This window comes from Peromyscus eremicus, chromosome 6 (assembly GCF_949786415.1).
Source record: "Peromyscus eremicus chromosome 6, PerEre_H2_v1, whole genome shotgun sequence".
Lineage (NCBI taxonomy): Eukaryota > Metazoa > Chordata > Mammalia > Rodentia > Cricetidae > Peromyscus > Peromyscus eremicus.
The window spans coordinates 76158205-76183160 of record NC_081421.1 but is presented as its reverse complement, the minus strand read 5'-3'; the positions used below and the strand labels follow the sequence as shown (position 1 = coordinate 76183160).

The 24956-nt window shown below is 45.0% G+C and overlaps 1 protein-coding gene across 2 annotated transcripts in view; it reads right to left on the bottom strand.

Moving 5' to 3' along the window:
- Window positions 1-4512: 4512 nt before the first annotated feature.
- The window catches only part of Tspan2 (tetraspanin 2), a 41219-nt gene continuing 20775 nt past the window's right edge, over window positions 4513-24956 (bottom strand). For both annotated transcript variants that reach the window (XM_059265974.1, XM_059265973.1), the window contains 6 exons: window positions 19642-19739; window positions 17969-18043; window positions 16836-16934; window positions 15601-15672; window positions 9957-10040; window positions 4513-6861 (listed from right to left, as the gene is read on the bottom strand). In XM_059265974.1, coding sequence (XP_059121957.1) covers window positions 6796-6861; window positions 9957-10040; window positions 15601-15672; window positions 16836-16934; window positions 17969-18043; window positions 19642-19739 — 494 coding nt within the window. In that variant the 3' untranslated portion in view covers window positions 4513-6795. The remainder of the gene's footprint in view (window positions 6862-9956; window positions 10041-15600; window positions 15673-16835; window positions 16935-17968; window positions 18044-19641; window positions 19740-24956) is intronic.

Sequence of the window (24956 nt, the reverse complement as noted above, 5' to 3'; positions counted from 1 at the left end):
ATGGTGCAGACCGAGTGGTACAAAACTCATGCTTTGCCAAGGATGAGGGAATAACTTTGCACTTCCATACAAGAGTCAGAAACCAACAGTACTTTCACCTTAATATCTAGAGTTGACACTTGCATGACTAAACCTTAAGCTGGGACTTTGAGTTCTCATGCCAACTGATAATGAGCACATAATCATTTAAGATTGTTTATCAAATATAGATCTTTGATGGATGCATAAAATGTGTAAAGTTCAAACCTATCTGGAATTAGCCACAAATGATTCTCAAGCATCCTGAAAGTGATTTTTGTCAAAAGATTTGGACCCCAGAAAGGACCAGTTTATACAGAGGCTACTTACAGACAGCTGAGCTTTGACAGATTTTATTTTTTAATTACTTTAATAAATTTCCTGAATCTGCAGGGGTGGGGGGAAGCTCAGAACATAGGTCTAACTAGCCAGCACTACTATTGGCACAAGAGCCTGGAGTGGGTGCATGCACACGTGAACTTTATTAAACTGTCCAAAGCACAGAGACCCTTAGGATGGAGCTCAGGGATTGAGGTGTCCACCAACTTATCTTAGCTAGGTTCATGTGCTTAGGGGTCTGGTAACCTCTGTTTTGAGGGCCCTTGGTGTCCTTTTGGTTTAACACAAGGAGAATGGATAGAGAGGCTCAGAAATGGGAAGGTGAGGGCCTGGAGAGAGAGTTCAGAGGTTAAAGTACTGGCTGTCCTTCCAGAGGACTTGGATTCAATTTCTAGCACCCACACGGCAACTCACAACTGTTTATAAATCCAATTCTAGGGGATCTGGCACCCTCATACATGTAGGCAAAACACCAATGCACATAAAATAAAAATAAATTATTTTAAAAAGAAATGGGAAGATGAATATTCATTACTTATAATGTGGGAGACAGGCAAACACTGGAGCATCCTTGGGACTGATCATTAAATCCCCTGTGAAGTTTAAAGGAGTCACTTCTCACCAGAGGAACTCAATGCTCCAAGAAAAAAAAATCTTTCTCATTTGAGTGGAATATAAAGAGCTCTTTCATAACTCAAGGATTTGGGGTCACTGCTGCAGCAGTCTTTAATGGTCAAATTCACTGAGAATAAGTGGACTGTACCAGAATGGATAGATTGCAAGTTAACAGCATAGCATGGTACTTCCTGGTAATAGGAAATTCTAATAATAGAAAGTCTCCTTTATAGAACAAAACTGTCCTGAAAATTCAAGAGTCTCAAGTCTGAGCTAAACACAAAAATTCTCTTACTGAGGTAACTTCCTCTCTAGCCTATTTTTCAATGCTGTTTCTTTCTTGTCTGCTGTAGTTAATTTCTTTTCAGTCTTTTAAGACAATTTGGTGTCAGTTTCTTTTCTTCAGCTCTCCTTTATCCACTGTCACAGCTGCTCAGTGTACATGTCCCTCCTCTGGTGGTTGTATGCTGCTTCTCCCCTGGGTGCTTTCAGGACTCAAATTTTCAGTCAAGTGGGTTGAGTGGGACTGATGGAGGTGGGCCTGGTATTCAAGTTATGAGCTGGCCATGGAGTTGACTGCAACACCTCTCAGTAGGACTCATTCCTGGAACTTGATTTCACCTGTTGAAAAAGGAGTGCTTGGTTTGGGGGTTGCTGGAACAGGAGCTTGAAGCTACTGATGGCCATCCTTGACGTCTCTTAGAAACAGCCTGAGAACCAGAGGGGAATAAGAAAGCCCAAGGAGGAGAAACAGACCTCTTAATTACATTTGAGTATAATCTGGAGCCTCACCCTTAAAGAAAGGCCTACTTTCTCTTTTTGACACTTGCACTCGAAAAGCCTTGCACTTAGCCAGGTGGTGGTGGTGCATGCCTTTAATCCCAGCACTCGGGAGGCAGAGGCAGGCGGATCTCTGTGAGTTGGAGGCCAGCCTGGTCTACAGAGTGAGATCCGGGACAGGCTCCAAAGCTACACAGAGAAACCCTGTCTCGCCTTGCACTTGATGCAGCAGCTTTAGTTTCAGACATTCCTGAGACCTTCCCTCAGGTGTGCATCTTCCCTTGCTGTTTCTCATGTTTCTTTTCCTCTTTTTTGACTCTTCTTGGTGGGAAGCATCTGTGATTTCCCCCACCCCCACCAGAAAAGAAAGAAAAGAAAAAGAAAAGAAAAAGCCCACAGCCCCATGCAGTGTTCTAGTTACTTCCTCCATGAGTTCTTATTCTAGGGCTTTAAAAAAGTCCACCATAGTAGCCACATACTTCCTTCTCATTCTCCTTTCAGTCAACTACAACTTGGTTGCTTCTATTCTCCTTTTAAGCGTTTCAGTAAGGTGACAGTGACTAGCTAGTGATCCAATACACAGACAGCTCTTGACCCATTGGCTTCCAGAGGGCCCGGTGAAGGTCACATACCTGCATTCATAATGCTATAGAGCTACAGCATTGATAATTAGTCCTAATGAGGGTGAAACCAACCTTTTCTCATTTTTCTTTGAGACTAAGTCTCAGCTGAGGCTGGCCTTGAACTTTTATGTAGCCCAGCTGGCTTCAAGCCTGTGGTCCTCTTGCCTTCGCCTCCCAAGGGCTGAGATTGCAGGTGTGGACCACAATGCTTCACCTATTTTTAAAAATGCATTTTCCTTTTTAATTTTCCTTCTCAAAGATAACTCAAATCTATGTTATATTTATTAGCTGGTAATGTAGATCTGGACTGTATTTTGGGGATGATTTTGCTTGATGCTGCTATAGGTATGAAGATTCTAAATTTCGAAGGAAAGTCTAGATCTATAGTAATCTCATGTGTCCTGTTGGTCCCTTGGACACTGCTAAATGAAGAGCATATAAGAAATTTGTCCTTGGATATCCTGAGGAAGTACGTACTTCAGTGACCTGAAGCTAGCTTCCCCTTAAAGGAACCATAGCTTTCCTTTTCAGTTTAACTGGAGGTGTGGTTACATGTCAGATGTCAGCTACTGAAGGAACATGGGCAGCTCAGAGAGAATTTGTGAGTCTGAGGCTAAGGAATATGTGGGGAATAAATAACTGTTGAAGGATTTCTAACTTAATAGCATAGAGCTCTCTAATTAAAATTTTTTTAGATTTATTTTATGGGAATAAATTCTTTGCCTTCATGTATGTATGTGCACCATGTATATGCCAGGTACCCATAGAGGTCAGAAGAAAGCATTGGATCTTCTGGTTGTAGTGGTTGTGAGCCATAGTGTTGATGCTGGGAATCAAACCTGAGTCCTCCGTAGGATCAACAAGTATTCTAATTTCATAAATTTCACTTTCTCACTGAGGGTTAAAAAATATTTATCGCCGGGCGGTGGTGGCGCACGCCTTTAATCCCAGCACTCGGGAGGCAGAGCCAGGCGGATCTCTGTGAGTTCGAGGCCAGCCTGGACTACCAAGTGAGTTCCAGGAAAGGCGCAAAGCTACACAGAGAAACCCTGTCTCGAAAAACCAAAAAAAAAAAAAAAAAAATTTATTATTTCTGTCTGTGTGTGTGTGCCTGCATGAGTTTATGTGCACACATAAACATAAGCATGCAGCTGCTCACTGAATTATAGGCAGCTGTGAACCACTTGATAGGAACACTAAGACCCAGGTCTTCTGCAAGAGCAGCAAGCACTTTTTACCACTGAAACTCTAGCCCCTCTCCCTGGAGATTTAATTGTGAGCGGTGGCTTGTCTTATTTGAAGCTGGACACTATCACTTTTATATAGAGATTCCTTTATAGCAATTTCAGAGTTCTTTTCTGAGCTTTAGTGTCATACATCCAAAGTGAGTTTATTTTTCCTCTTTTTAAATGTGTGTGTGTGTGTGTGTGTGTGTGTGTGTGTGTGTGTGCATGTGTGCACATGCCCTTGTGTACCATGGTGTATTTGTGGAGGTCAGAGGACAACTTGTGGCAGTCTATTCTCTCCTTCCATCATGTGGGACCTTGGGATTGAACTCAGGTCTTCAGGCTTGGTGGCAAAGTGCCTTAGTCTCCTGAGCGCCCAGCCTCATCTTCTCCGAGTACCCTGTAGTTATTTCCTCTCACACTGTTACCATCTGCTTGCCTCCTGTATATCACTCTTCCGGCGGCCAAGTCAGAAGCAAGAGAGCAACTCATTGAATATTTGGTAAACTTATTTCAGAAGGGAGAAAATGCTGTGTTCTTTACTGATTAGTATTGAGATTATTATCATTTCCCCACAAGTCTTGTTCTCAGCCAGCCACATCTGTTAGATTCCTCACAGAGAAAGGATGGCTATTGCTGCAGGAGGACCATATTGGACCCAGGATTAATTTGACAGGCCAAGCCACAGATAACCATGTTTTTTTCTGGAGTAAAGGGGAACAATTTGGGTGAACTGGTGTTAGTTGAAACACATTGTAATTAGAATCATTGGGGTGCTACTTTTGTGCCCACCTCATAATGACATGCTGGAAGGATTACCAATCTGTTTTGTTTGGGTAAACTGGGTAGCTAATAAGTGATGTGAAGGTGTATGAGAAGGTACACTACAATTTTAAGATAACTCAAGCAACTAAATACATACAAAATTTAATTTGAAATAACTTAAAACGTTTGGGTTTGATTTCAAATTAGTTCAGGTATACAGAAACAACTGAAAATGTATACACATGTGCATGTGTATACATACAAACATTTATCTCCATAATTTCATACAGGTACACATGTATTAAAATTACATATGTATAAATCCTCAAGAGATAGGTATTTAAGATATGTATAGATTCAAGACATAGGGATTATATATCTCTATAGATATAGCTTTATCTATTCACATAAAGATATATATCCATCTTTACTCAGAGATGGAATTCTCTAATTTTACTCAGCACATTCTTTGGAAAGTTTAACCCACAAAGAGGTACACTAATCACACATGACACAGAATTCTAGACTTATTCCTTCATGGTAAAAAATTATTTCTATTCTTCGGCTTATAGTTACTGTGGTTTTCTTTAAAGTTGTTCACTCAGAGAATGAAACTCACTTCTGAACGGGAAATAATTCTAAGCTGGAGTAGCCTGAGCACACACTTCAGCCTGTTTTCTGTCTTCAGGCAGACATATAAACTAAAAATAGAAGGAAGATGGACCTCTTTGTTTGCTTAAAAGGTTGCATTTGTTAACTTCTGGGGCCTAATATCTAATATTATTTAAAAAATAATCTTTTGCTTCAGTAAAGTAGTCACACACAGTTAAGCTTTTAACTCTCTCACATTTTTTTTCCCTCTAAAAGTAGTAGCAGTAGCAAGAATGTCTAAAAGAGAAAAGTAGGTAGTGCTCTGTGGGTGAGACCATCCCAGCAGTGTGTGTTTTCAGCAAAATCCTGTGAAAGTTTCTTGAAGCATAGCACTTTAACACATGCTCAAAGTCGTATGTTCCTAGCAGGCACAGACGCTCCTCTTAGGGTTTCCAAAATCCCTCACACCTTCACTTTTGTGTGGCCAAATACAATGCTAAAAATTCATCCATTATATCCTTTAACGAGCTGTTAAATCATGACAAACGTGCCAATTCAGATCCGACTGTGGGTTTTCCCACTTGTACCTGCAGCCAAAAGGCTGAGGAGTGGCTGGATTTTCCCACTTAATCAACTGCTCAGGCCCCCAAAGAACCTAAGCATTGATTTCCACAGGGATTTGCTGAGAAAGGATATATATGTGCTGTGGCTGTATGTATAAAAAGTGTTTTTGATTCACTAACCTGCCTTTGTTGTGTGTACACATCTTGGAGGTGTTTATTTTGGTTTGGCCATGGTACTCATAACATAATATCTGAGTTATGGGGGGGGTGTTATTTATTTTTAAAGGATGAAAACTGTACTCTTAATCTATAAAGAATTCTCTACATGGATAAATTAGAAAAATGCAAAAAACGTAGGCAGCTATGTAAACTCAAGTTCTGAGGTATTCCGAAGGTGCTGTGCCAGGGAGGGTTCTCCCGCCCTCGCACTGCGGAGCTCTTGCTGTCTGTCACTCCATCTGGAGAAGCTCTGAGGAGGGTGAGATAAAAGCTTTTAGAAAGGTGAGGAGGCTTCCAGCCATTCAAAGCAGAGTCAGGAAAGAAGAGGGCTACAGCAACAGCTACATGCCTTCATACAGCAACTTTTTCCCCTTCTCACTTTTATGGGACACACGCTTGTCTATGTAACTTTTTTTTTTTCCAGAGAGAGGGTTCCTGCTTTTAAATACTAAGAAAGCATGATGCTTTCAAATTAGATTTTCCATGCTCTATTTACTTTTACAGATGTATTTAGTTCTGAAACTGTGGTTTACTGTATTTTGGGGAGAAGATGAATATATAAGAAAACTTTACACTCAACTCACACACAGTCAATCTTGACATTGATCTGTGACCCCTCAATTCTCATAGGTTATTGCTTCCATTAACTAGAAATCCTGCACTCTCTTTATGTATCTAACTTTCATGGCTGAAATCTGAGAAATGGACCCATTATCACATTTCCTGAATAGCCAGGTTTTATAAATCTTTTAAAGCTTGATTACTTTTTTTTTTCTGGTACTTCAATAGGTTATTCTCCCTGCATACAAGAACTAGGGATTCCCAGGAAACAGATACCAGTATATGTAATGCATATACTAGAAACACACAGACCACATGTGACATTCATTCAAGGGGCAAATCAGTAATGAGTCAGACATACATACATGTGCAAATATACAGTTAACATCCAATTATTTTAGCTTCTAATATCCTGAATATTAAAAACGAGCTGAGACAGCTCTTGTGACATTTAGCACGAAGACTCTGGATGACAATTTTCATGATGAAGTGTCTTCAGATCACATCTCGTGAGTGTCGTATTGCACAGCAAAGTACCATGCTGAATATCATGCCAAAGATCTGCAACAGAAAGAAACACTCACCGTCACATGTGGGTTTGACATAAAGATCAGCAAACTGTGGCAGTGTCTAGCTCATGTGACTAAATAAGCACAGGCAGGGAGACTGGCTGTAAATGGCATTTTTCTATGTTCTTTAAGGATGGCTGTAAGACTTCTGTGTCAACCTTACTGAAGTGCTGTTATCTTTCTTAACAGACCGGTCTATTTGAAGAAAGGGCTCTGTTTCTGGCTTATAGTTCTTAAGAGTTATGAAAGATTGGTACATTTCTGGTTTTTGAATGTTATATTTCAGGGGAATCTCAGATTTATTTTATTCATTCAGAAAAACACATTCTTAATTTCTTAAGTAAATTGCTTATGGTCTAACTGTCAGAAAAGCTTTAGTTCCTACAGTAGTAAAGCCTTGTTAAACAGTGGGGCTTCTCTTCATTCTTGGTCTATTTCTACGCAAATGATACATGACTGTTTAACTCAGTAGTTCTATCAAAAACATAAATGGAAGTAGGTAAACTATAATATTCCTGATTTCTTCTGTCTCTTGGATAGTTCTCTGAGAAGCCAAATACCTGGACAGAACTATTTTTCCCTCTGGTTTGAAAAGAATAATACCAAAAGGTGCTTTTTGTCCTCACTCATTACCCTTACAAGTCCACAGCCAGTGGGTGCCTCTACATGACTGGTAATGTTCATTTTTTAAAATTTGGTGCCATGACTCTGGTTCTCTCCTCAACCCCATCCTAAGACAGACTAGGATCTGTGAATGGTCAATACATCAAGGCAGGAGTGAGGAGTTGTTATAGGAGGGCAATGGCAGACAGAGCTAAGGGCTCAGCCAGCAAAGGCTTTAGGTCTGTGGCTGGCAGGACCCAGTGCCAGTGTGTGGCTGGGGAGACACCTAATGGGCATTTGGTTAAGTGATTATACTGTGCAGTGCTTCCCTATGGAGGAAGAACTCAGGAAGAAACTCCTGGGGTGCTGATTCAATACAGACAAGCAAGGGCACTTCCCCCTTTTTCATGGCTACAAGATTGGATGTGACTGCCACCTCATCCTGGTTATAATCTGAGGGGTGCCCTCTGAGAGATTCCTTTACTCTGCCTATGGAAGTCACAAGTCTGGGCTGTCTGCTTCTGTTGAGACTGCCTAATTGTTAGGACAGTCTACTTAATACTTCCATTAGGTGGAATGTTTTCACACTGCTTGTGCTGGCTAGTTTTATGTCAGCTTGACACAAGCTAGAGATATCTGAAAGGAGGGAACCTCAATTGAGAACACGCCTCCATAAGATCCTGTAGGGCATTTCTTAATTAGTGATTGACGGGTGAGTGCCCAGTCCATTGTGGGTAGTGCTACCCCTGGGCTGGTGGTCCTGGGTTCTATAAGAAAGCAGCTGAGCAAGCCATGAGAGCAAACCAGTAAGCAGCATCCCTCCATGGCTTCTGCATCAGCTCCTGCCTCCAGGTTTCTGCCTTGTTTGAGTTCCTGTCCTGACTTCCTTCAGTGATGAATCAGGTGATGTGGAAGTGTAAGCCAAATAAACCCTTTCTTCCTCAGGTTGCTTTAGTCATGGTGTTTTGTCACAGCAATAGTAACTCTAAGACACTTGTTCAGGACCCTCACCAGGGAGCTCCAGAGTTGCAATGAGGTTAGCCCCACAGCATGTGGGTAGGGCCTGTGAGCTGTCCCCAGATTTGGAGGGCCTCAGCATAGTATTTTTAGAAACCGTCCCACCCTGTGTTCTGGATACAGAGAAGGGAAAAAAGTGCTTGGGTATCCCCTAAGAATTACCAATTCATGGATTTCTTCAACATCCTTGTAAGCCTGCCTTTGTGTAGGCCATGAGTTAATCTACACATAGACAAGTAAGTAAATTCTATTTTAATATTAGCTACCATTGCCTAAATTCTGGACAATGGGAACCACCTCTTTACTGAGTTCTGACTCTTCTCTTACCTCTCTCTCCAATCCTTCCTCATCCATTCTGCACCATAGGTTCTTCTGGCCTGGAAGGCACCTGAAGCCCAGCCTCTCAGAATTGTACACAAAACCTTCAATTATGTGGACCTGAAGGCCCTCCTTGCCTCTCTCATTACTCCTGTCCAGGACTACCAATTCTTCCCATATACATTTCAAAACAAAACAAAACAAGGTCTCTTGTAGCTAGCCCACGCATATCTCAAACTCACTATGTAGCAGGAGATGATCTTAAATTTCTGATCCTTATGTCCTCATCTCCTAAGTGACAGGACCACAGGTGTATGCAGCTCTGGGGATGGAATGTAGGGCTTTGTGTATGCTAGGAAAGCACTTTTACAGCAAGGCTACATTCCCAGCCCCTCCTCTACAAACACCTATGCTTTTAAAGGACTGAGCCACCAACAGATGCCGGATACAGCATGCTTCATTCCTTTTCTTATGATATTCTCTTTGACTGAATTCTGGATTTGCCTATATTCAAAATATATAGAAAGATGGTACTTATTAAATGCAAAACAGTCAGGTTTTATGTAGATTAATTTGTGACAACAGGTTATAGATAGTACCTCTTTTGACCATACTAACCTTGTAAGGCTGGTATGTTTAAAATTGACATTCTACAAATAAAGAAATGGAAGCCTAGAGAAATTAAGAAACTCTCCTTCAGTCTCAGGGCTTATAAGAAAGCAATGGAGCCAGGAGGTGAATCCAGCTTGTGTGATACCGGTGCTTGCCCTACACTGCCTCTTCAATGTGTAGATAAGAGACTAACTTACTGTTAGTTAGTTAGATAAGAGACTAACTGACTATCATGTTACTGTGAATTGAAATCACTTGCCAAGGTTATGACTGGCAGGCTTACATGGGAAGTTATTGCAATGATATACTTAAAGTCATAATTAGGTGGACATTGGAATTTGTAACACATTTTACAGGGCTACTACTGATGTATGTAATTAGCTTTGTTCTTAGGAGATGTGCTGTGAAGGAAGGTTTTTACCCATTTTGAGAATTCTCACTTAAGATACTGCTGTCTCCATTATAAAGAGAAATAAGATATAAGGTTCTAATGCTTATTAGAAGACAAAAAAAGATTACATTCTAGAGCCTTCTTACCGTGAGACCCGCAATCCCAATGCCAACAATTCCAATGAGCTGGAGCTTCACACTGATTATGGTTTCGATGTTGTCAATACAATTCTGTTTTGGAAAAAAAAAGTCAGCAGTAAAAACTAATTGTATGACTCATCCCCTGACCCAGTCCTCCCATTTTCTACGATGGTCTGTAAGTTCATCCATGTCAGCTTCTGCTCACGTGTAAACCACCCCTCATGGGTAATATCCACCCGACAACTGTAAAGCAAGAGTGTAGTGTTGGGGTAAATGCATCCTCCTCTTTTGGTGCCATTTTCCTATTTAGACCAGTGGTCTGCTTTAGAGCTCTGAAATATAGCTCCACAAAGCTGGTTATAGGGGACTTCAGGCATTCCAAAGCTTGATGTCCTTTCTTACTTTCAGCGAAGAGAGATAAGATATTCTCTAAATAATAAACCTCTATTGTCATTTACAGTTTAAAAGGCATTTTATACATTTGATCTATGCAAGACATGCATTACCTATGTAGAGACTAAAATGTCTGTATGGAGTCAAACTAAATTATGGAAAGTCAATACCTAGGAAAACCAAGTCTTGGGAGTTAGAAGATCATTCCCTCCAGTGTTAGCTGAGCTGTGGCTTCCTATCCTGAAGAGATCTGTGAAGGATGAGTTTGAAGAACTTTCACAGACAAGGGTAGGGGAAGACTGGGCAGGCGGTAGGGGGATCATCTATGACCATTACTAGTTTCCTAGTGCCAAAAGCTCCCGTTTGGAGTCCTCCCATGGGTGCGCTCTCAGCCCATATGCATCCTCAGGGTACACAGATCTTTAGCACCCTCTGATACCCACACAGGTTACACGAGCCGGTAACCACTTCCATGTCTCCCTGCAGAGTTAATGGTTCGGCAGACCTCGGATCAGCCACCGGAGTGGATTGGCGGATGTGGAGCAGTAATCTAGAGCCTCCTCCCTCTGGAAGTTTGGCAGGGAGGATGCAGTCTCAGAAGAATGATAATGCACTCTGGAGAAAGCCTGGAGCACTGCTGAGGACAGCAGCTCCCTGGCATTCCAGAGAAAAGCAGAGTCAATCGGCAGCACTGCTAGTGTCCCTCCCTTCACCTGGACTCCGGGACACGGCCTTCCGTCCGCGTCAGGCACTGTTTGAGGTGCACACAAGAGGCACAAGTACTCCTCTGCAACATCTCTCCCTCTCCTCAGAGCTAATGAGGTACCCTTCTCTGTAGAAAGTCAGCCCCTTCACTGGCTCTGGGTCTCCCTCCCTCTCCTCTCTCAGGGAGCCTGCCTGCCACTCACCCTCTTTTCTTCCTATACATTCAGATTCAGCCTCTTTCTCTCTATTAACATTTCCACTGGCCAAGTGACAGCACATTCAATGTTTTCAAAAGCAGCCTGTTACCTGCCGTCCTACTCCAGCCCTGCCGTCCTCCCTGCCATCCTCCTCCAGCCCTGCTGTCCTCCCTGCTGTCCTCCTCCAGCCGGCTGTCCTCCCTGCTGTCCTCCTTCAGCCTTGCTCTCCTCCTCCAGCCCTGCCGTCCTCCCTGCCATCCTCCTCCAGCCCTGCCAACAGCCCTTCTTTCCATTCAGAGACAGCTTCTTATGTGAAAAACAAATTACAAAACATGTGTTGGCTTTCCTTATTCACAAGGGAATACATAGTCATTGAAATTTGGAAAATAGATACTAATAAAGCAAAAATAAGAAACATCTGTCCTCCACTAAGATCATAACTAATACTTTTGATGATTCTTGTGTATAAAAAAACCCACATACTCAGCTCATTTTTATATTAATCTGTGTGCTTTTACATTTAACATGAAAAAAACTTCAAAAATACCTTTTTATATTAATTTTTCTTGAAATTATGATTCCTAGTGGCAATAAAACATATCCCGTGAAAAGATCATAATTTAAACAATATCCTACTGTAGCATGTTAAGAGATCAGTATTTGGTTATTAATATATATTATTTGTAATGAACCTACTGCACTAAATTTTCTACCTGCATTTACCCCCATTTTTTCCTTTGTGTGTGTGTGACATAGGAATTGTCAATCTTATCTCTCACGGACCCTGGAGTTCACCAATTACAATAGGCTGACTAGTGAGCCCTGGGGATCATCTGCCTCTGCCTTCCCAGCACTGGGATTATAGACAGTTCCACACACCTGGATTTTTATGGGGTACCACGGATTAAACTCGGGTCTGTGCTTGTGTGGAAGCCAGTTGATCAGCTGAGCCATCTTCCCAGCTTCTGCACACGTTAAAAAAATTCCATTTCTTTAGGATAAATTCTGAGAAGTAGAGTTTCTAGACTAAAGGGCATGAGTTCATTTAACACTCTGGGCTACATGACTGTACTAATCTCTAAGACTATTGTAACAATTAAAAAAAAAGAAACCTTCATTTCATATCATTCTTGCCCATATTGTGTTATTAATAGAAGGAAAAAAATGGCCAATTTCACACGTTAAACAATGGCGTCTTGTCATTTTTAAGTTGCTGTTAATTTAAGATTGCTTCTGATTGCCTATGCTTTTTATGTGTTTAATAGTCATTCGCCGTTCATCTTTTGTGAACTCTTTTTTCTTGTACTTGACTCAAACTACATAATTACCTCCCAGTGTGGAAGGCATAGCTGAAGTGCCATCATCTACACTCAGTCTGTACCCGGTTACCCTTCCTTCATCTAGTGTCTTCTACATGCCTTCCCTGAGTCCTCGGAGCACCATGCACACTCTGTCCATACCCCACTGTGCACTCTGTCAACTCTAGTGTTTAATCTCCATTAGGCAGTAGGTTCCTTGTTGGTGGGGACCTTGTCTCACTCATCTTTGAATCCACAGTGCCTGACAGGCAGAGTCGGTAAACAGTGAGCCATTCTCCTCAGCAGCACTTCCCTGGGGTCTGACTCCTCCTCCCAGGGTCCTTCTGGCTGCTCTCCTTGGCCCGGCCTTAAATGGTGGTGTTGCTTAGACTATTATTCACATTTTCCTTTTCTTCCACATCTCGTGAGTCAAATCCATGTCTATAACTCTAAGATTACATGTCATCGATACTCTAGCATATCTCTTAAGCCACACACCAGATTTTCAAAACCACAGTGTTAAAAATACTGAACTAGGACCTGAAGAATGACCCATGGTTAAGAGTAGAGGACCTGAGTCTGGTTCTCAGCACCCATGTTAGGTGGTGCACAACTGTAACTATAGTTCCAGGGGAATCTGTCTTCTCTGGCTTCCTTGGGTAACTATGTGCATATCCACATCTTTCTTTCTCATATATGCATAAATAAAACATCAAAAAAAACTTTAAAAATCTACTATATTGTTTCTTTTCTCTCTAATTGGCTCTTTCTCCTCTATTCATTAATTCAATGAATGATACCATCTTTTGTACCAGTGGAAAAGCCAGAACCCAGTGGTGAATTCCCATTTCTGATATCTGTGTGGTCCTCAATATTGAAGATGTTACCTTCTCCTCTCTATTCCTACCATTCCACCCAGCTTGTTGCAGCTAACCTCATGTGGGTGGCAAGGAGCAGTGAAGTCTTCAGCTGGTCACCTCAACTCCAGGTTATTCTCATTACCGTTACAGCAAACTCTATAAAACACAAATCCAACCTCTTCCATGGCTCCCTAAGCTAACAGCACAAAGGCTAGACTTTTGGTTTCACCGGGGTATCTAAGACCCTTAGCTATGTCTCAGCATTGAAACAGTCCCTCCTGGAGAGAGGAAGGAGGCTCACCAGGCTCATGAAAACCTCCCAAGAAATTTACAAGACTCAGGGAGCTCAGAAAGTTCCAAGACACTCAGGCCTTTCCCCAGCATTATAAGGAGCAAACAATTTCTGAGGGAGAGGAGACTCTTCTACGGGGTAGCCACCTACGAGTCACACAGGAGACTCTAGTAATGTAGTTTTCAGTAACTGTCAGTCATGCTAGGTGTCAGCCCTTCACCCAGGCTCCTATACGTAACGTCAGGAAACTCATTGGTTCACTAGGCTGGACTTGGTGGGATTGTTTCTTGGTCTGTGCTGAGTGAGCAGAAAGAGACTCCCCAGGAGAAGTAATCATAGCTCTTGAAGAATGGATCCCTCCTCTGAAGAATTCATCTCTCACAGGCATCCTGAGTTTCTGTTTCCACTCAAAGATGGACTTATGTGCAAACAACTGTCCCCTCAGAACACCTCCATGTCTACACTGTCTCCTCAGCCTGAAATGTCTCCATCTCTTTCTTCTGCTTACTGAACTCCTGTTCATCCTTTGAGATTCATCTTGACATCCACAGCCTTCCCTGGGCCTTCACTTAGCTCATGTGAAGCTAACAGATTCCTATGGCGTCTTCAGTCAGCCTGATGCGATGTTTTCAGTGGCAATCATGACAAGCTGAAATCTGCTTCTCATCTCTTCACTACCAAGCACCTAAATGCATCAACCATCATCCATAGTCTCACATTTCTACCATAACCAAGCTGCACTGTGCTCTCTGCAACTTACCGAAACTCTGACGCAGTTGCAAAGGGTCCTGTAAGCATCAAATCCAACAAAGCGTTTTCAGTCTTCGTCCACTTCCTACTTGACTCTGGACAAACCATTTCCTCCCTCCCTGGGCTTCCACTCTGGACTCTCTCTTCACATTGTTACTTCTCTTCCTTACTCTGTATCACTTTCCCCAGGTGATCTCATTCACTCCTGTGGCTTCCGCGTGCTGAGATTCTCCACCCTCTGTCATCCTCAGACCCTAACGTCTGATCTTCATCCGCCTCCAGGATCTTTTCCTTTCGTGGACTGAACTCTCAGTGAGCAGCACCTCTGCCTGCCCATCCACCCAGGCAGGGATCCTGCACCTCTAGACTCCTCTAACACGTTTCCCTGTCCTGTAGATCCGCCTCCTGGACGCCTCCTTCCCTGTTGTGTGGAGCTTGATTTAGTACCGCATCTTCTTCCAGGTGAAATGGGTACCACCTAAGTGGAGTTCCGCCCTGAGTGTCCAGCCCTCCCCTCGTCCTCATCAACACAGATGGTTTGAGGACGGTTTCAAGGTAGAAGTGATTCTGCTTCACAGTCTGCTGAGAGCAATGGACTGCCTAAAACCTCTCCCAGAAACATCACTCAGCATTCCTCTGGGCTCCTGTTCTCCTACAGCACCAGAGTAGAGTATCTTCCCAGCATGACCCTCTTTCGGCTGCTTTCTTGGCTTGGAAAGACCTCCCTTTGTGAAGACTCACATCCTTCCACACAAAGCTTTCCTAACTCTGCCGTGTCTCCATGGTTCCCTGGACAGACTTTTTGCATATCACTTACAGCCGTGGGCTAGCCCGTGAAGCCACCGAGGGAGGGGCTGACAGAGCAGTTAAAGTTATCAGTGCTGTGACTGTCCCAGAAAGACATGGGGGACACAGACCTCTGGCTCTGGTGAAATAAATTAATGTACCTTAAGCGCATAGCATAGTCACTGGTAAGCAGCCCCCCACCATTCCCTGGAGTGTGAGGAACCTGACTCGGTGCTGCTGTTTATCTCACACGGCATGAGTAAGGCTCAGGATCCACTGGGAGAAGGAAGGACCTGAGCCCCGGCCTCTAACACCAAAACCTCCTCACAGTAGGGAGCTGGTGGGGGGAACCCAGAACACCCAGCTTACCTTGTGGTCTGGAAGCTCCTTGGGGCAGGTGGGCTGGACTTGTTCGGAGCTTTCTTTCCCACAGCACTGAAACTAGAAATCGAGAAGAGGCTTTAGGACCCGTGGGGGTGGGTGGGACGGCGGATCCCTGGCTCGAGGCATCACTGCTGGCTGGCAGTGCCAAGGCCGCAAAGCAGCCCTCAGGCCTCACTGCTATTTCTGGAGAGTGAAGGAAGAATCACAGAATTGTGCTAGCAACCCAGGAACATGACTTCTCCAAAGCCGTCTAAGTTTTATGATAGGAAGTGACTTGAGGCAGTGTCAGGCAAGGAGCTAATTGATGGTGTCCTCCATGAAGTGCCACTTTAGAGACCTCACATGCCTCACACGCCATCCTTCAGACCTGAAGTCTGAAAACCTGCTGAGGAGCAAAGCTTTATGAGCTTTGGGAAGAGCTCATTAGTCAGGGACTATGAGAAGAGAGGAGACGTAGCCACAGGAAAGCCCAGGGCCAGAAGGGCAGGCAAGAGTGCTGGCTGGCAAACAGGCAGCCTGCCTCAGGGCTGGCTGTTTAAGACAAAGGGATCTGTGTGCTGCTGGATGTCTCTGGGGAGCCTTTGAAGACACTCTTGCCATATAGAGCCAGGTACCTGAAAACACTTGGCCCAGAAGTTCACAGTTACTGCTCTGGAGTGCACTGCCTAAGAAGACAGAAAGGCCCTGGGCTGGCCCATTTCCTCCGTAAGCCTTTCTTGACTGTATGCAGCTGTGAGCACTGCACTCTAGCACATTCCCATGCATCATTCGAGAAGGGAATATCGTTGTCTCCCCTCAACCTTTGGTTTATAAATCAGGAGTGAGCTGAGCAGATCTCAGAGGCTAACTAACTCATTCGGCATCACAGGGCTGCAGCTGAGCTCTCCTGGCTTGAAGGCCACCATGCCTACTTCTGTCATACTACAATGTCACCACTGAGAGAAACTAACATGCATTTGGATGGCCTTCTCAGAGTCCTGCTCATGCTTTTGGTCTCTTTTGGGCACACACCCTGACTTCTTGTGAATCTGTGGTAGGCCTCATTCTAGCCAAAGGTCTCCACAAAACACAAACTATGGCTCTCATCGGAGCTAAACTAAGAGGCAGCTGCTTGCACTTATTGGATTTATTTTTATTTGTAATTTAGGCGATTAGAGAAAACCTGGCTCATGCATGATCTTTAGAAAATGTGATAACAAGGAAGAAGTAAAGTTACTCACTGCTGAGTGGAAGGTAGCGAGAGTACCATTCCCTCTTCCCCTGTCTTTAAGGTAATCGCTGTATGCCTCCTCATACATGGTCTGTACATGCCGTATAGCCTGAAAAAATACCAGAACACAGTGAATGGGAAGTTGCAGACACTGTCTTTTTACCAAGAATTATCCTCTCTTTCACGTCCTTTGGGAACACTGCTTTCCCACACACTCCTCTGAAGATGGAAGGTCACAGTGACCAAGACTGCTTTCCTAGCTCAGAGCCACCTCTGAGGGCAGGGATTTCTAAACCTGACGGATTTCACGGCCAGTTAGGCACATCTAGGCGATCCTGGTGAGCCGCTGGAGGGATCTCTGGAAGCATGGCTCCCTGCCAGCTGAAAGGCAGGTGTCACTGCCAAGGAAGATGTTCTGCATTCAGACATCCACGGGTTTCAGCTCTCCATGGAGCTAGACTAAAGTATGTAACCTCTGGATACAAGCAGCCATGCTAGGAAAGTTTCAGAGGGGTAACAGCCACTCATTCTCATGTTGATCATTTTTAAGCTTAAGTTCATAAACATAGACTGGATGGCACACGGGTTCACTGGAAATGCAACCCTCTCAAGGCTCCATTGTCCTTCCTTTCCTTCCCACTCCTCTCTGTCACAGCCTGCTTACCCTTCTAAAGGCCCCGTGCCCCGGGGGCTCCCCTCATAACCTGTTCTGGGCACTAAGGATTGTACTTGCACATAGCAGGTCAGGCGCTAGCTTCTCATAAGGATGTGGCCCCTGTCTAGGCCAAGGCTTTGGGACAGGTAACAGGGATGAGAAGGTGGGATCTTCCTCCTTACCCCATTCTTATGTCCGTAACCTAATGCCTGACTCATTTTGAACTAGGGACAATCTTAAACTAGAAATCTAGTTAAAAACAAACAAACAAATAAACTAAAACAGAGCAGTTTAAGCATTGACTAGAAACCATATTTTATCACTCATATACACATGCTGAGCCCTGCATACTACTAGGATAAAAGGTTCTTCTTACACAGTTCTGCGGGCTATTTTGTTTCTTAATAACATTTTGAGGTGAGTATTGTATATTGTTTTCCATAAGAAGAATACCTTAACAACCACAAACGTGTCTAGGTTTTACTTACTACGTCCTTGCCAATAAAAGCAAATACACCAGTCGTTACTTCGGCGGCAAATATCACCAGCAGACAGGTAAAAAACTGTGGAGAGAAAGTACTAATTTCATTAATTTAATACCTTTTCAGCTTATTTAGCCTGTTTGTATCTAGTTCCCCTGGCAAGGCACTGGGTAAGGCCGTGAGTGAGGCGGTGGGGAAGCTTTTACGCTCTTTGTCTCCTTCAGGCACTTGTGTGTGGTTTGTCTGTTGTTTCACGGAACAATTGTTTACTGAGCACGTGTTCTGCGCCAGGCACTGTCCTTTGCGCTCGTCATCCAACGGGAGACAAGATCCCAACCCCTCTGCTGTCATAAAGCTTATATCGGGCAGAAAAGATACAGTGAAGGAGTAAAGGTTTTTAAAATGCACAAAGGAATGTTTGGAAGCCACATGGAAATCCTGTCACCTAGCACAGTACCTGGCAGTGTCATACTCTGTAAACACTTGATGACCGGGTAAGTTCTACAGAGAGGAAATATGGATGGACACAGAAAGTTGCCAGTGAGGCTTGGGCTTGGGGAAGAGTGTGATGTGAGCATTGTGGTCTAGAAGGCTTCTCTGAGGAGACTGAAAGAGGAGTAGATGTGTGTGCAGGGTGTGTGTGTGTGTGTGTGTGTGTGTGTGTGTGTGTGTGTGTGTAATATGTGCAGGGTGTGGGGGGGGTATGTGCAGGGTATGTGTTGGGTGTGTGTGTAGGGGGTATGTGCAAGTGTGTGTGTGGGATATGTGGGTGTGGGGGGGTATGTGCAGGGTATGTGTGCAGGGGTATGTGCAGTGTGTGTGTGTGTGTGTTATGTGCGTGTGTGTATGTGTATGGGTGGGTATGTGTGTGTGGGGGTATGTGTGGTGTGTGTGTGTGTGTGAGTGTGTGTGTGTGGTGTGGTATGTATGGGGTGTGCGTGTGAGGGTATGTGCAGGGTGTATGTGTGGGGGTCTCCTTATGGATAGAGTGCTGCTTGGTCTTAGGTTTGCTGATCAAACTCAGTTCTGTGATAAACAAAACAGAGCTTTCCAGCTTTATTTGGGGAAAGAATGGTGGGGAGGAGAAATAGACACTTCACACGGCCGTAGATCTGAAGCGGCAGGCCGACATGGAAAACCCATAAGGAGCCTCAGAACATCCTGCCTCAGACTCCCTGAGAGAAACACAAAGCCTTCCCTCTGCTCCTCACTGCCTTTAGGCTGGTAGCAGGTAACAGGTAACAGAAAATATTTTTGTTGTTGTTGTTTAAACAGAAGCTGCTGGTTAAGATAAGGTACCAGAAGGATGTTTTGTTAAGTTATTGATCTTAACCAGAAATGCCTTCCTTGTAGATAACATTTTTTCCTGACTATGGCAATCTTTAAGCTGCCGCATACACAGTGAAATATTATTTTTAAAGAACAATCAATTCGTAAGCACTCTTTCCCAAACATCTTTACACTGATGATCTCATTGTTTTCACATTTTCCCTATGAGGCAGGAACAAAGATAATACTATTCTCATGCAGGAGATGGAGAAAACAGACATCAGAGAGGAGGGTCCAGTGCCAAAGCTTTAAGTCCTAGAGGAGCTAGTACTTTAAACCAGGTCTCCTGACTCCCTCCAGGGAAGTTTACCAACCCCACCCCCCATGCCCACCTCATAAACCCCACTTACTGATCCGAGTACACACTGTGACTCACGCATGGCTCCACAGCACCCGAAGAACCCCACGGCCATCATCAGGGCCCCAGCTCCAACCAACACATAGAGCCCTGTGGACGAGAGGCCAAGGAGACCATTCAGAGCCTGACGAAGGTTGGGCCAGTCAGCACAGTGCAGGAGATGACAGCCCTGCCTCCCACCCCAGCCGGGCTCTGGCTTTCTTCTCTGTACAGCATTCTGCTGTCAACCGTGATGGCGATGCTTATTAACTACATTTCATGCATGCTGGCTCACTCAGCAAAGCCATCCTATCTACTGCTATCCGAGTGAACCCATTAGGAAACCGAACCTGAAGGAAGCCAGCAACCCATTTGAGGGCACAAAGCCAGTGAGGGGAAGAAGCCACCTCTACCTATTGCTCAGAGCTGTTTCAATAAATGGTCGCCATACGCTTCCTAAAGTCCAAACACGGCTTCTCTGACTCCGCACCTTTGTGCAAAGGCACCATCCCCATAAGGCCAATGATACTGAGTCTGGAGGAATCTGAAGCAGGTACCACAGCTGGGACACAAGGCCAAGCCTTCTCTTGAGCCCAGAACCTCTTGTCCTCCGGACTTAATGGCTGTCTCCATCACCAAGAGACTTGAGGCCAAGGGTTTGGGAGGGAACAGTAGCTGCCGAGTAATGGGAGGAGAAGGAATGGAGCAGGGACTCGGGTAAGGACAGAAGCGTAGGACACAGTAATAAGTCATCAGTTTTGTGTGACTTTTTCTCCTTTAGAGGGCAATGCTGCAGATAATGGACACATGGGAGGCCATGTTACAAAACAAAACACAACAAAATAAACAACCAGTGAGGGTGGACAATAAGGTAATAGACACCCACAATATTATTATCAGCACCATGTTCTAACCAGAGCTCATTGTGCCCTGTTGGAGCCCACTAGGTTCCTAGTGGCTGTACCCAGCAGGACTGCATGGGAGGTTGATTGGAGCACAGGCCTGGGTACCAGGTGTTTGTAAGGGTCTACACTTGACTGTAACTAGCAAGGGGGAGGTCTTTTGCTCCACCCCTCGGCATTGTTATAAATAGCCCTTTGGACTAAAGCTCTGGGCCTGTGGATAAGGATCCAGGTCCACCCAAATCTATCCTGCGTTTTCTCTCTGTTTCTCTTCTATTTCTAACTAACTCTTATCCCTCAATCCTCAGGAGCTCCTGAGGTAAATGTGGGGGCTGGTCTCCTACAGCCCCCCCCCCCATAATTTGAACACAGTTGCTATGTGTGTGACGGGCTCCTCTTGTCATGCACTGTTGTGTGCACCCAGTACAGGTTACCAGAGCAGCTTTCCTGATGGTTGGGAAGTGCTGAGTACTATTATCTCCACTCTTAGACAGAGGAACTGGGCCCTAGAGGGTCAAGCGGTTGTCCCAAGGTCACAAGCTGCAGTTCTCTCCCAGAGGCCGGCCATCCTGCCTCCTGAGCAGCAGCAGCAGCCTTACTTTGAGTGGTTAGAAATTTCACCTCCCAAGTCAAGCCCCAGGAGGGTTTCCTCACGGAGAAAAAGGACATGGAAGGGCTGGTTCTGAGAGACCTGGGCCAAGCCTTCCTGACTTCCTTCTCTGATCCTGAGATAAGGGAGAACACAATGCTTGGGCTGGCACTCACTGTGAGTAAGGCTAATGGGCTTTTTTTTTTTTTTTTTCTTTTGCATTTTAGTCAGATGAGTCACCTGGAAACCATTCTTAGTTACCCGGAGGTGGTGGGGGGAGGGGCACTGGGGTCCCACCCCTGTGGGGAACCCCTGAGTCTAGCATGCAGGCATTTCCTGGGGCTCCTCTGGGTTGCTCACAGACGGTTTGTGGGCAGGCCTATCTGTGAACAGACCTGGATGGGGTTACAAGGTAGCTGTACCGCTTCCTGCACCTCCTAGACCTAGACCAAGAGGTCCTCAAGGTACTTCTGGGCTCCGAAGGGGAGAGGGTTGGCTTTGCAGCCTGGAGGGACCCACACACCTCCTGCTGTCCTAGCTCCGTCACTTCCTCCAGTTTCCTTTTCTCCAAGAGGACCATTTCACGGGGACTGGATGTGGTTACGAGAGGACGGATACCATTTTCAAAACTACAGTACTGTCGGGTTCCACCACCTGAGCGCCTTATCATCTTGATGTCTTCAGTTCTCAGAGCGCTTTCATTTCCACCATCTCCTCGCTTCCTCAGAGCAGTCTGGTTAGGGAAGGGGAACATCCCTGCCATGACAGGAGGTCAGAGGCAGGAGCCCTGACTCCTGCCCTACACTCCTTACTGAGACAGGTTAAATTAGCAGCAGCGAGGGCAGGGCTGCAGCAGCTACATCCTGTCCGCTCCTTCCCATCATGCCTGAGGGGAGAGCCGTCTTAACATCCTCATTTCTCAGAATGTCATTGCCTCCCATCACTACTACTACAACTGCTCTTTGATCCAGCGTGAAGCTAAGGCTAGGGTCCAGCTCCCTACATCCTCAGCTAACCTACACTTCAGGCCGCTGGAAAGCATCATGGTGTGACCACACCCTGTTCTGGTGTGGGCTGGACCTTTGCGGGTTCCCACAGTTCTCTGCAGATTTCAGGTCTAAAAAAAATATCTTCTTTTACCCTGCTTACAAGTGCACAAGTGAGAAACCTCAGTCAGTAAACACTTATCCCAGGGACAGAGCGAAATAAATTCAAAGTTCCAGATGGACTGCCTCATCCCACCAAGCATCTGTCCTTAGACACAGGTTCTGAGATCCCATTGCAATGAACATGTTATCAGGCCACCAAAGGGCTGTGTTCTCCAATGTCAGCCAAGTGAGATGGGGGCCTCATATCCTGAGAAGGTCTGGAACAGAAATGTAATGCCGCTCAAGAAGCAGGTGCCCAGTGTACAGGGGGCCAGTGGGCACAGTTCACTTGGTCTCTCTGGCAACCATCCTTGCCCTTCTGAAACAGTGAGCTAGCTTCCCAGCAGATGCGATCACTCCAACAGTATCCAATGCCGCATTGGGGGCAAAACAACCTAAGCGTCCTAGCAGCTTCTGTGCTCCTGAGGCCTCTTCTCAGCAAGAGAAGATCCAACTGTCCTGGTTTTAAATGAGCCTCTCTCTGGAGCTGGAGAGACTCCCAGAGAACCTCATACTCAACACATCCCTTGGGCCTACCAAATCCGGCTATAAGATTCTGCACAATGTAAGGCCTTCTGTGGATTCCAAGAATGCCTTATCTAAGGTATGGTTTTCAAAAGAGCTGCTGATGCATCAGTTAGCTTAGAGCTACATTTTAATTCCAAAACGGCTTCCGTCGCGTCCTCTTTCCCCAACAGCACACAGGACAGACACGTGACCTACTTAATAGCTCTCTTATGTTTCCTAAGCTCTATTTTCCTTGATTTGAAAAGAGAAAACCCCTTTGAAATTGCGTTTTTGTCATTGATGCCAGGGCTTTGTGATGCCAGTGAAATGCTACCAGAGACAGCTTTTCTGGGGACATCTTCCCTGATGATTCCACCCTCCTCCTCAGAGTTCACAGTACAGCGAGTAGCACCATTTCAGTCAGCAAAGGATCAAGGGAGCCTGTGAAAGGCCCACTGGCATACACATTTACACAGCCTTGTTGGAAATGGATGTATGGGCATGCTCACCAACTCCAGTGATCCTGGCAGCAGATGGTGCTATGCCAACCTGCTAATGATCATTTTCTTCATCTAAGTGTCTTTGTGTCTTTGCAGACATCGCCCTTCCAACTTCCCTTGAATACACATAATTACAGCCATCACTCAGTCTCCATGGGGCTTAGTCCCAGGATCCTTCACCTACCAACCAGTGGATGCGCAAGCCCCTCATAAAATGGCGTCGTATTTGCATCTAATCCCTCACAGAAACCCTCTGTAACCTTTAAATCATCTCTAGGTTACTTCTAATGTCTAGCACAACACAAATGTTCTGTAGTTGTTAGTCTGTATTATTTAGGAGTTAACGCTATGAAACTGTCTGTACATGTTCAGAAGGGATGCATTAAAAAAAAAAATCTTTGATCTGGGTTTGCTTGCATTTCTAGATGCTGAACCAACAGATGTGAACCCATCAATTCTAAGGGTTCACTGTATCTATGTGTTTAGAGTAATATCTGAGTCCGAGTTCACGGGAAAAGAAAAGACTACTTGGTGCTTTCCAAATAACAGCTGCAGCAGCTGCCAGTTAGCAAGTACTATTTTAGGTGCTCTATGTGTCTCACTCTGCATCACTGGTGGGAAGGACCACTTCCTGTTGCCTCCGCCCTCTCTGGGTGGTACCTATACTATGCACTTGGCACATACCATCTCAAGAACCTACTTGATGACAAAGCCCATGTTATCAACTGGTCTTTAGGCCCACCCCAACGGCTCCTCCACTCTTGCCACTGCCCGCCATCTTCCCTCCTCATCAGGTGGCCTTTCTGCTGCATCCCCTAGTATGTGAATAGCGAGAGTCAGTGTTTACTCACAACTCAACTCTAGTTAAGTCAGCACTGCACTTACACAAGTTCACAGTTCACAGCTAAAGGATCAGGAATGCAGAAAATGAAAACTGTACAACTGTAAGGGGTGAACTAAAGTGTGTACCCCAAACCCCAGGCTACGTTTTCAGTAGAGACTCAGAGCAGGGAATTTTTTAGCTAGAAACCTGCCCATGTATAAACAGCATGGGAGTTCTTGAGAAATGTTCCTGAGTTTGTCTTCCTGGGTGTTTTCCCCAAAGGAACAGGCTAGGGTCTAGAATTCTGGGCTGCCAAACTGGCTGTAGGTAAGTCTTCTCCTTCAGGGATGTGACCTTCAGAGCTGGGATGATCATCGATTCTGGTTTCTTGTAGAATGGCTTTGGAGAAACTGTCCAGATATGGCAGTTAGTCTCTCTCTGTTATCCAGCTAGGCTTGGTGTCAGGTATGAAGTTAAAAAATATTACCAGAATGAGTCAGAGTGTTTATAAAGGCAAGCCAGACCCTGAATGTTTAGCAACGGAACACTTTCCTTCCACACAACCTCCAGCCACAATCAAAGCCAGGCTCTGGGACTCTGAATTCAACAGGGAGAGATGCAGCCAGGCCGTGGCTCCTGTTTGTGTGGGCACCCCCAATGGAGAAACCTGCTCACATCCTCTACTCACAGACATGAGCTCATGCGCTCCAGCCCGGGCTCCAGCTTCCTGAGGCAGAGAGGACCACTCCCCACCCCATGCTCCTAGAAGGAAGACCCCGAGGCAGCTGCCCATCCAGTACTCTGGGAGGGGCTGGCACAGGAAATCAGATGGGCAGCTTGTTAGGTTGGGAGGAAGCAG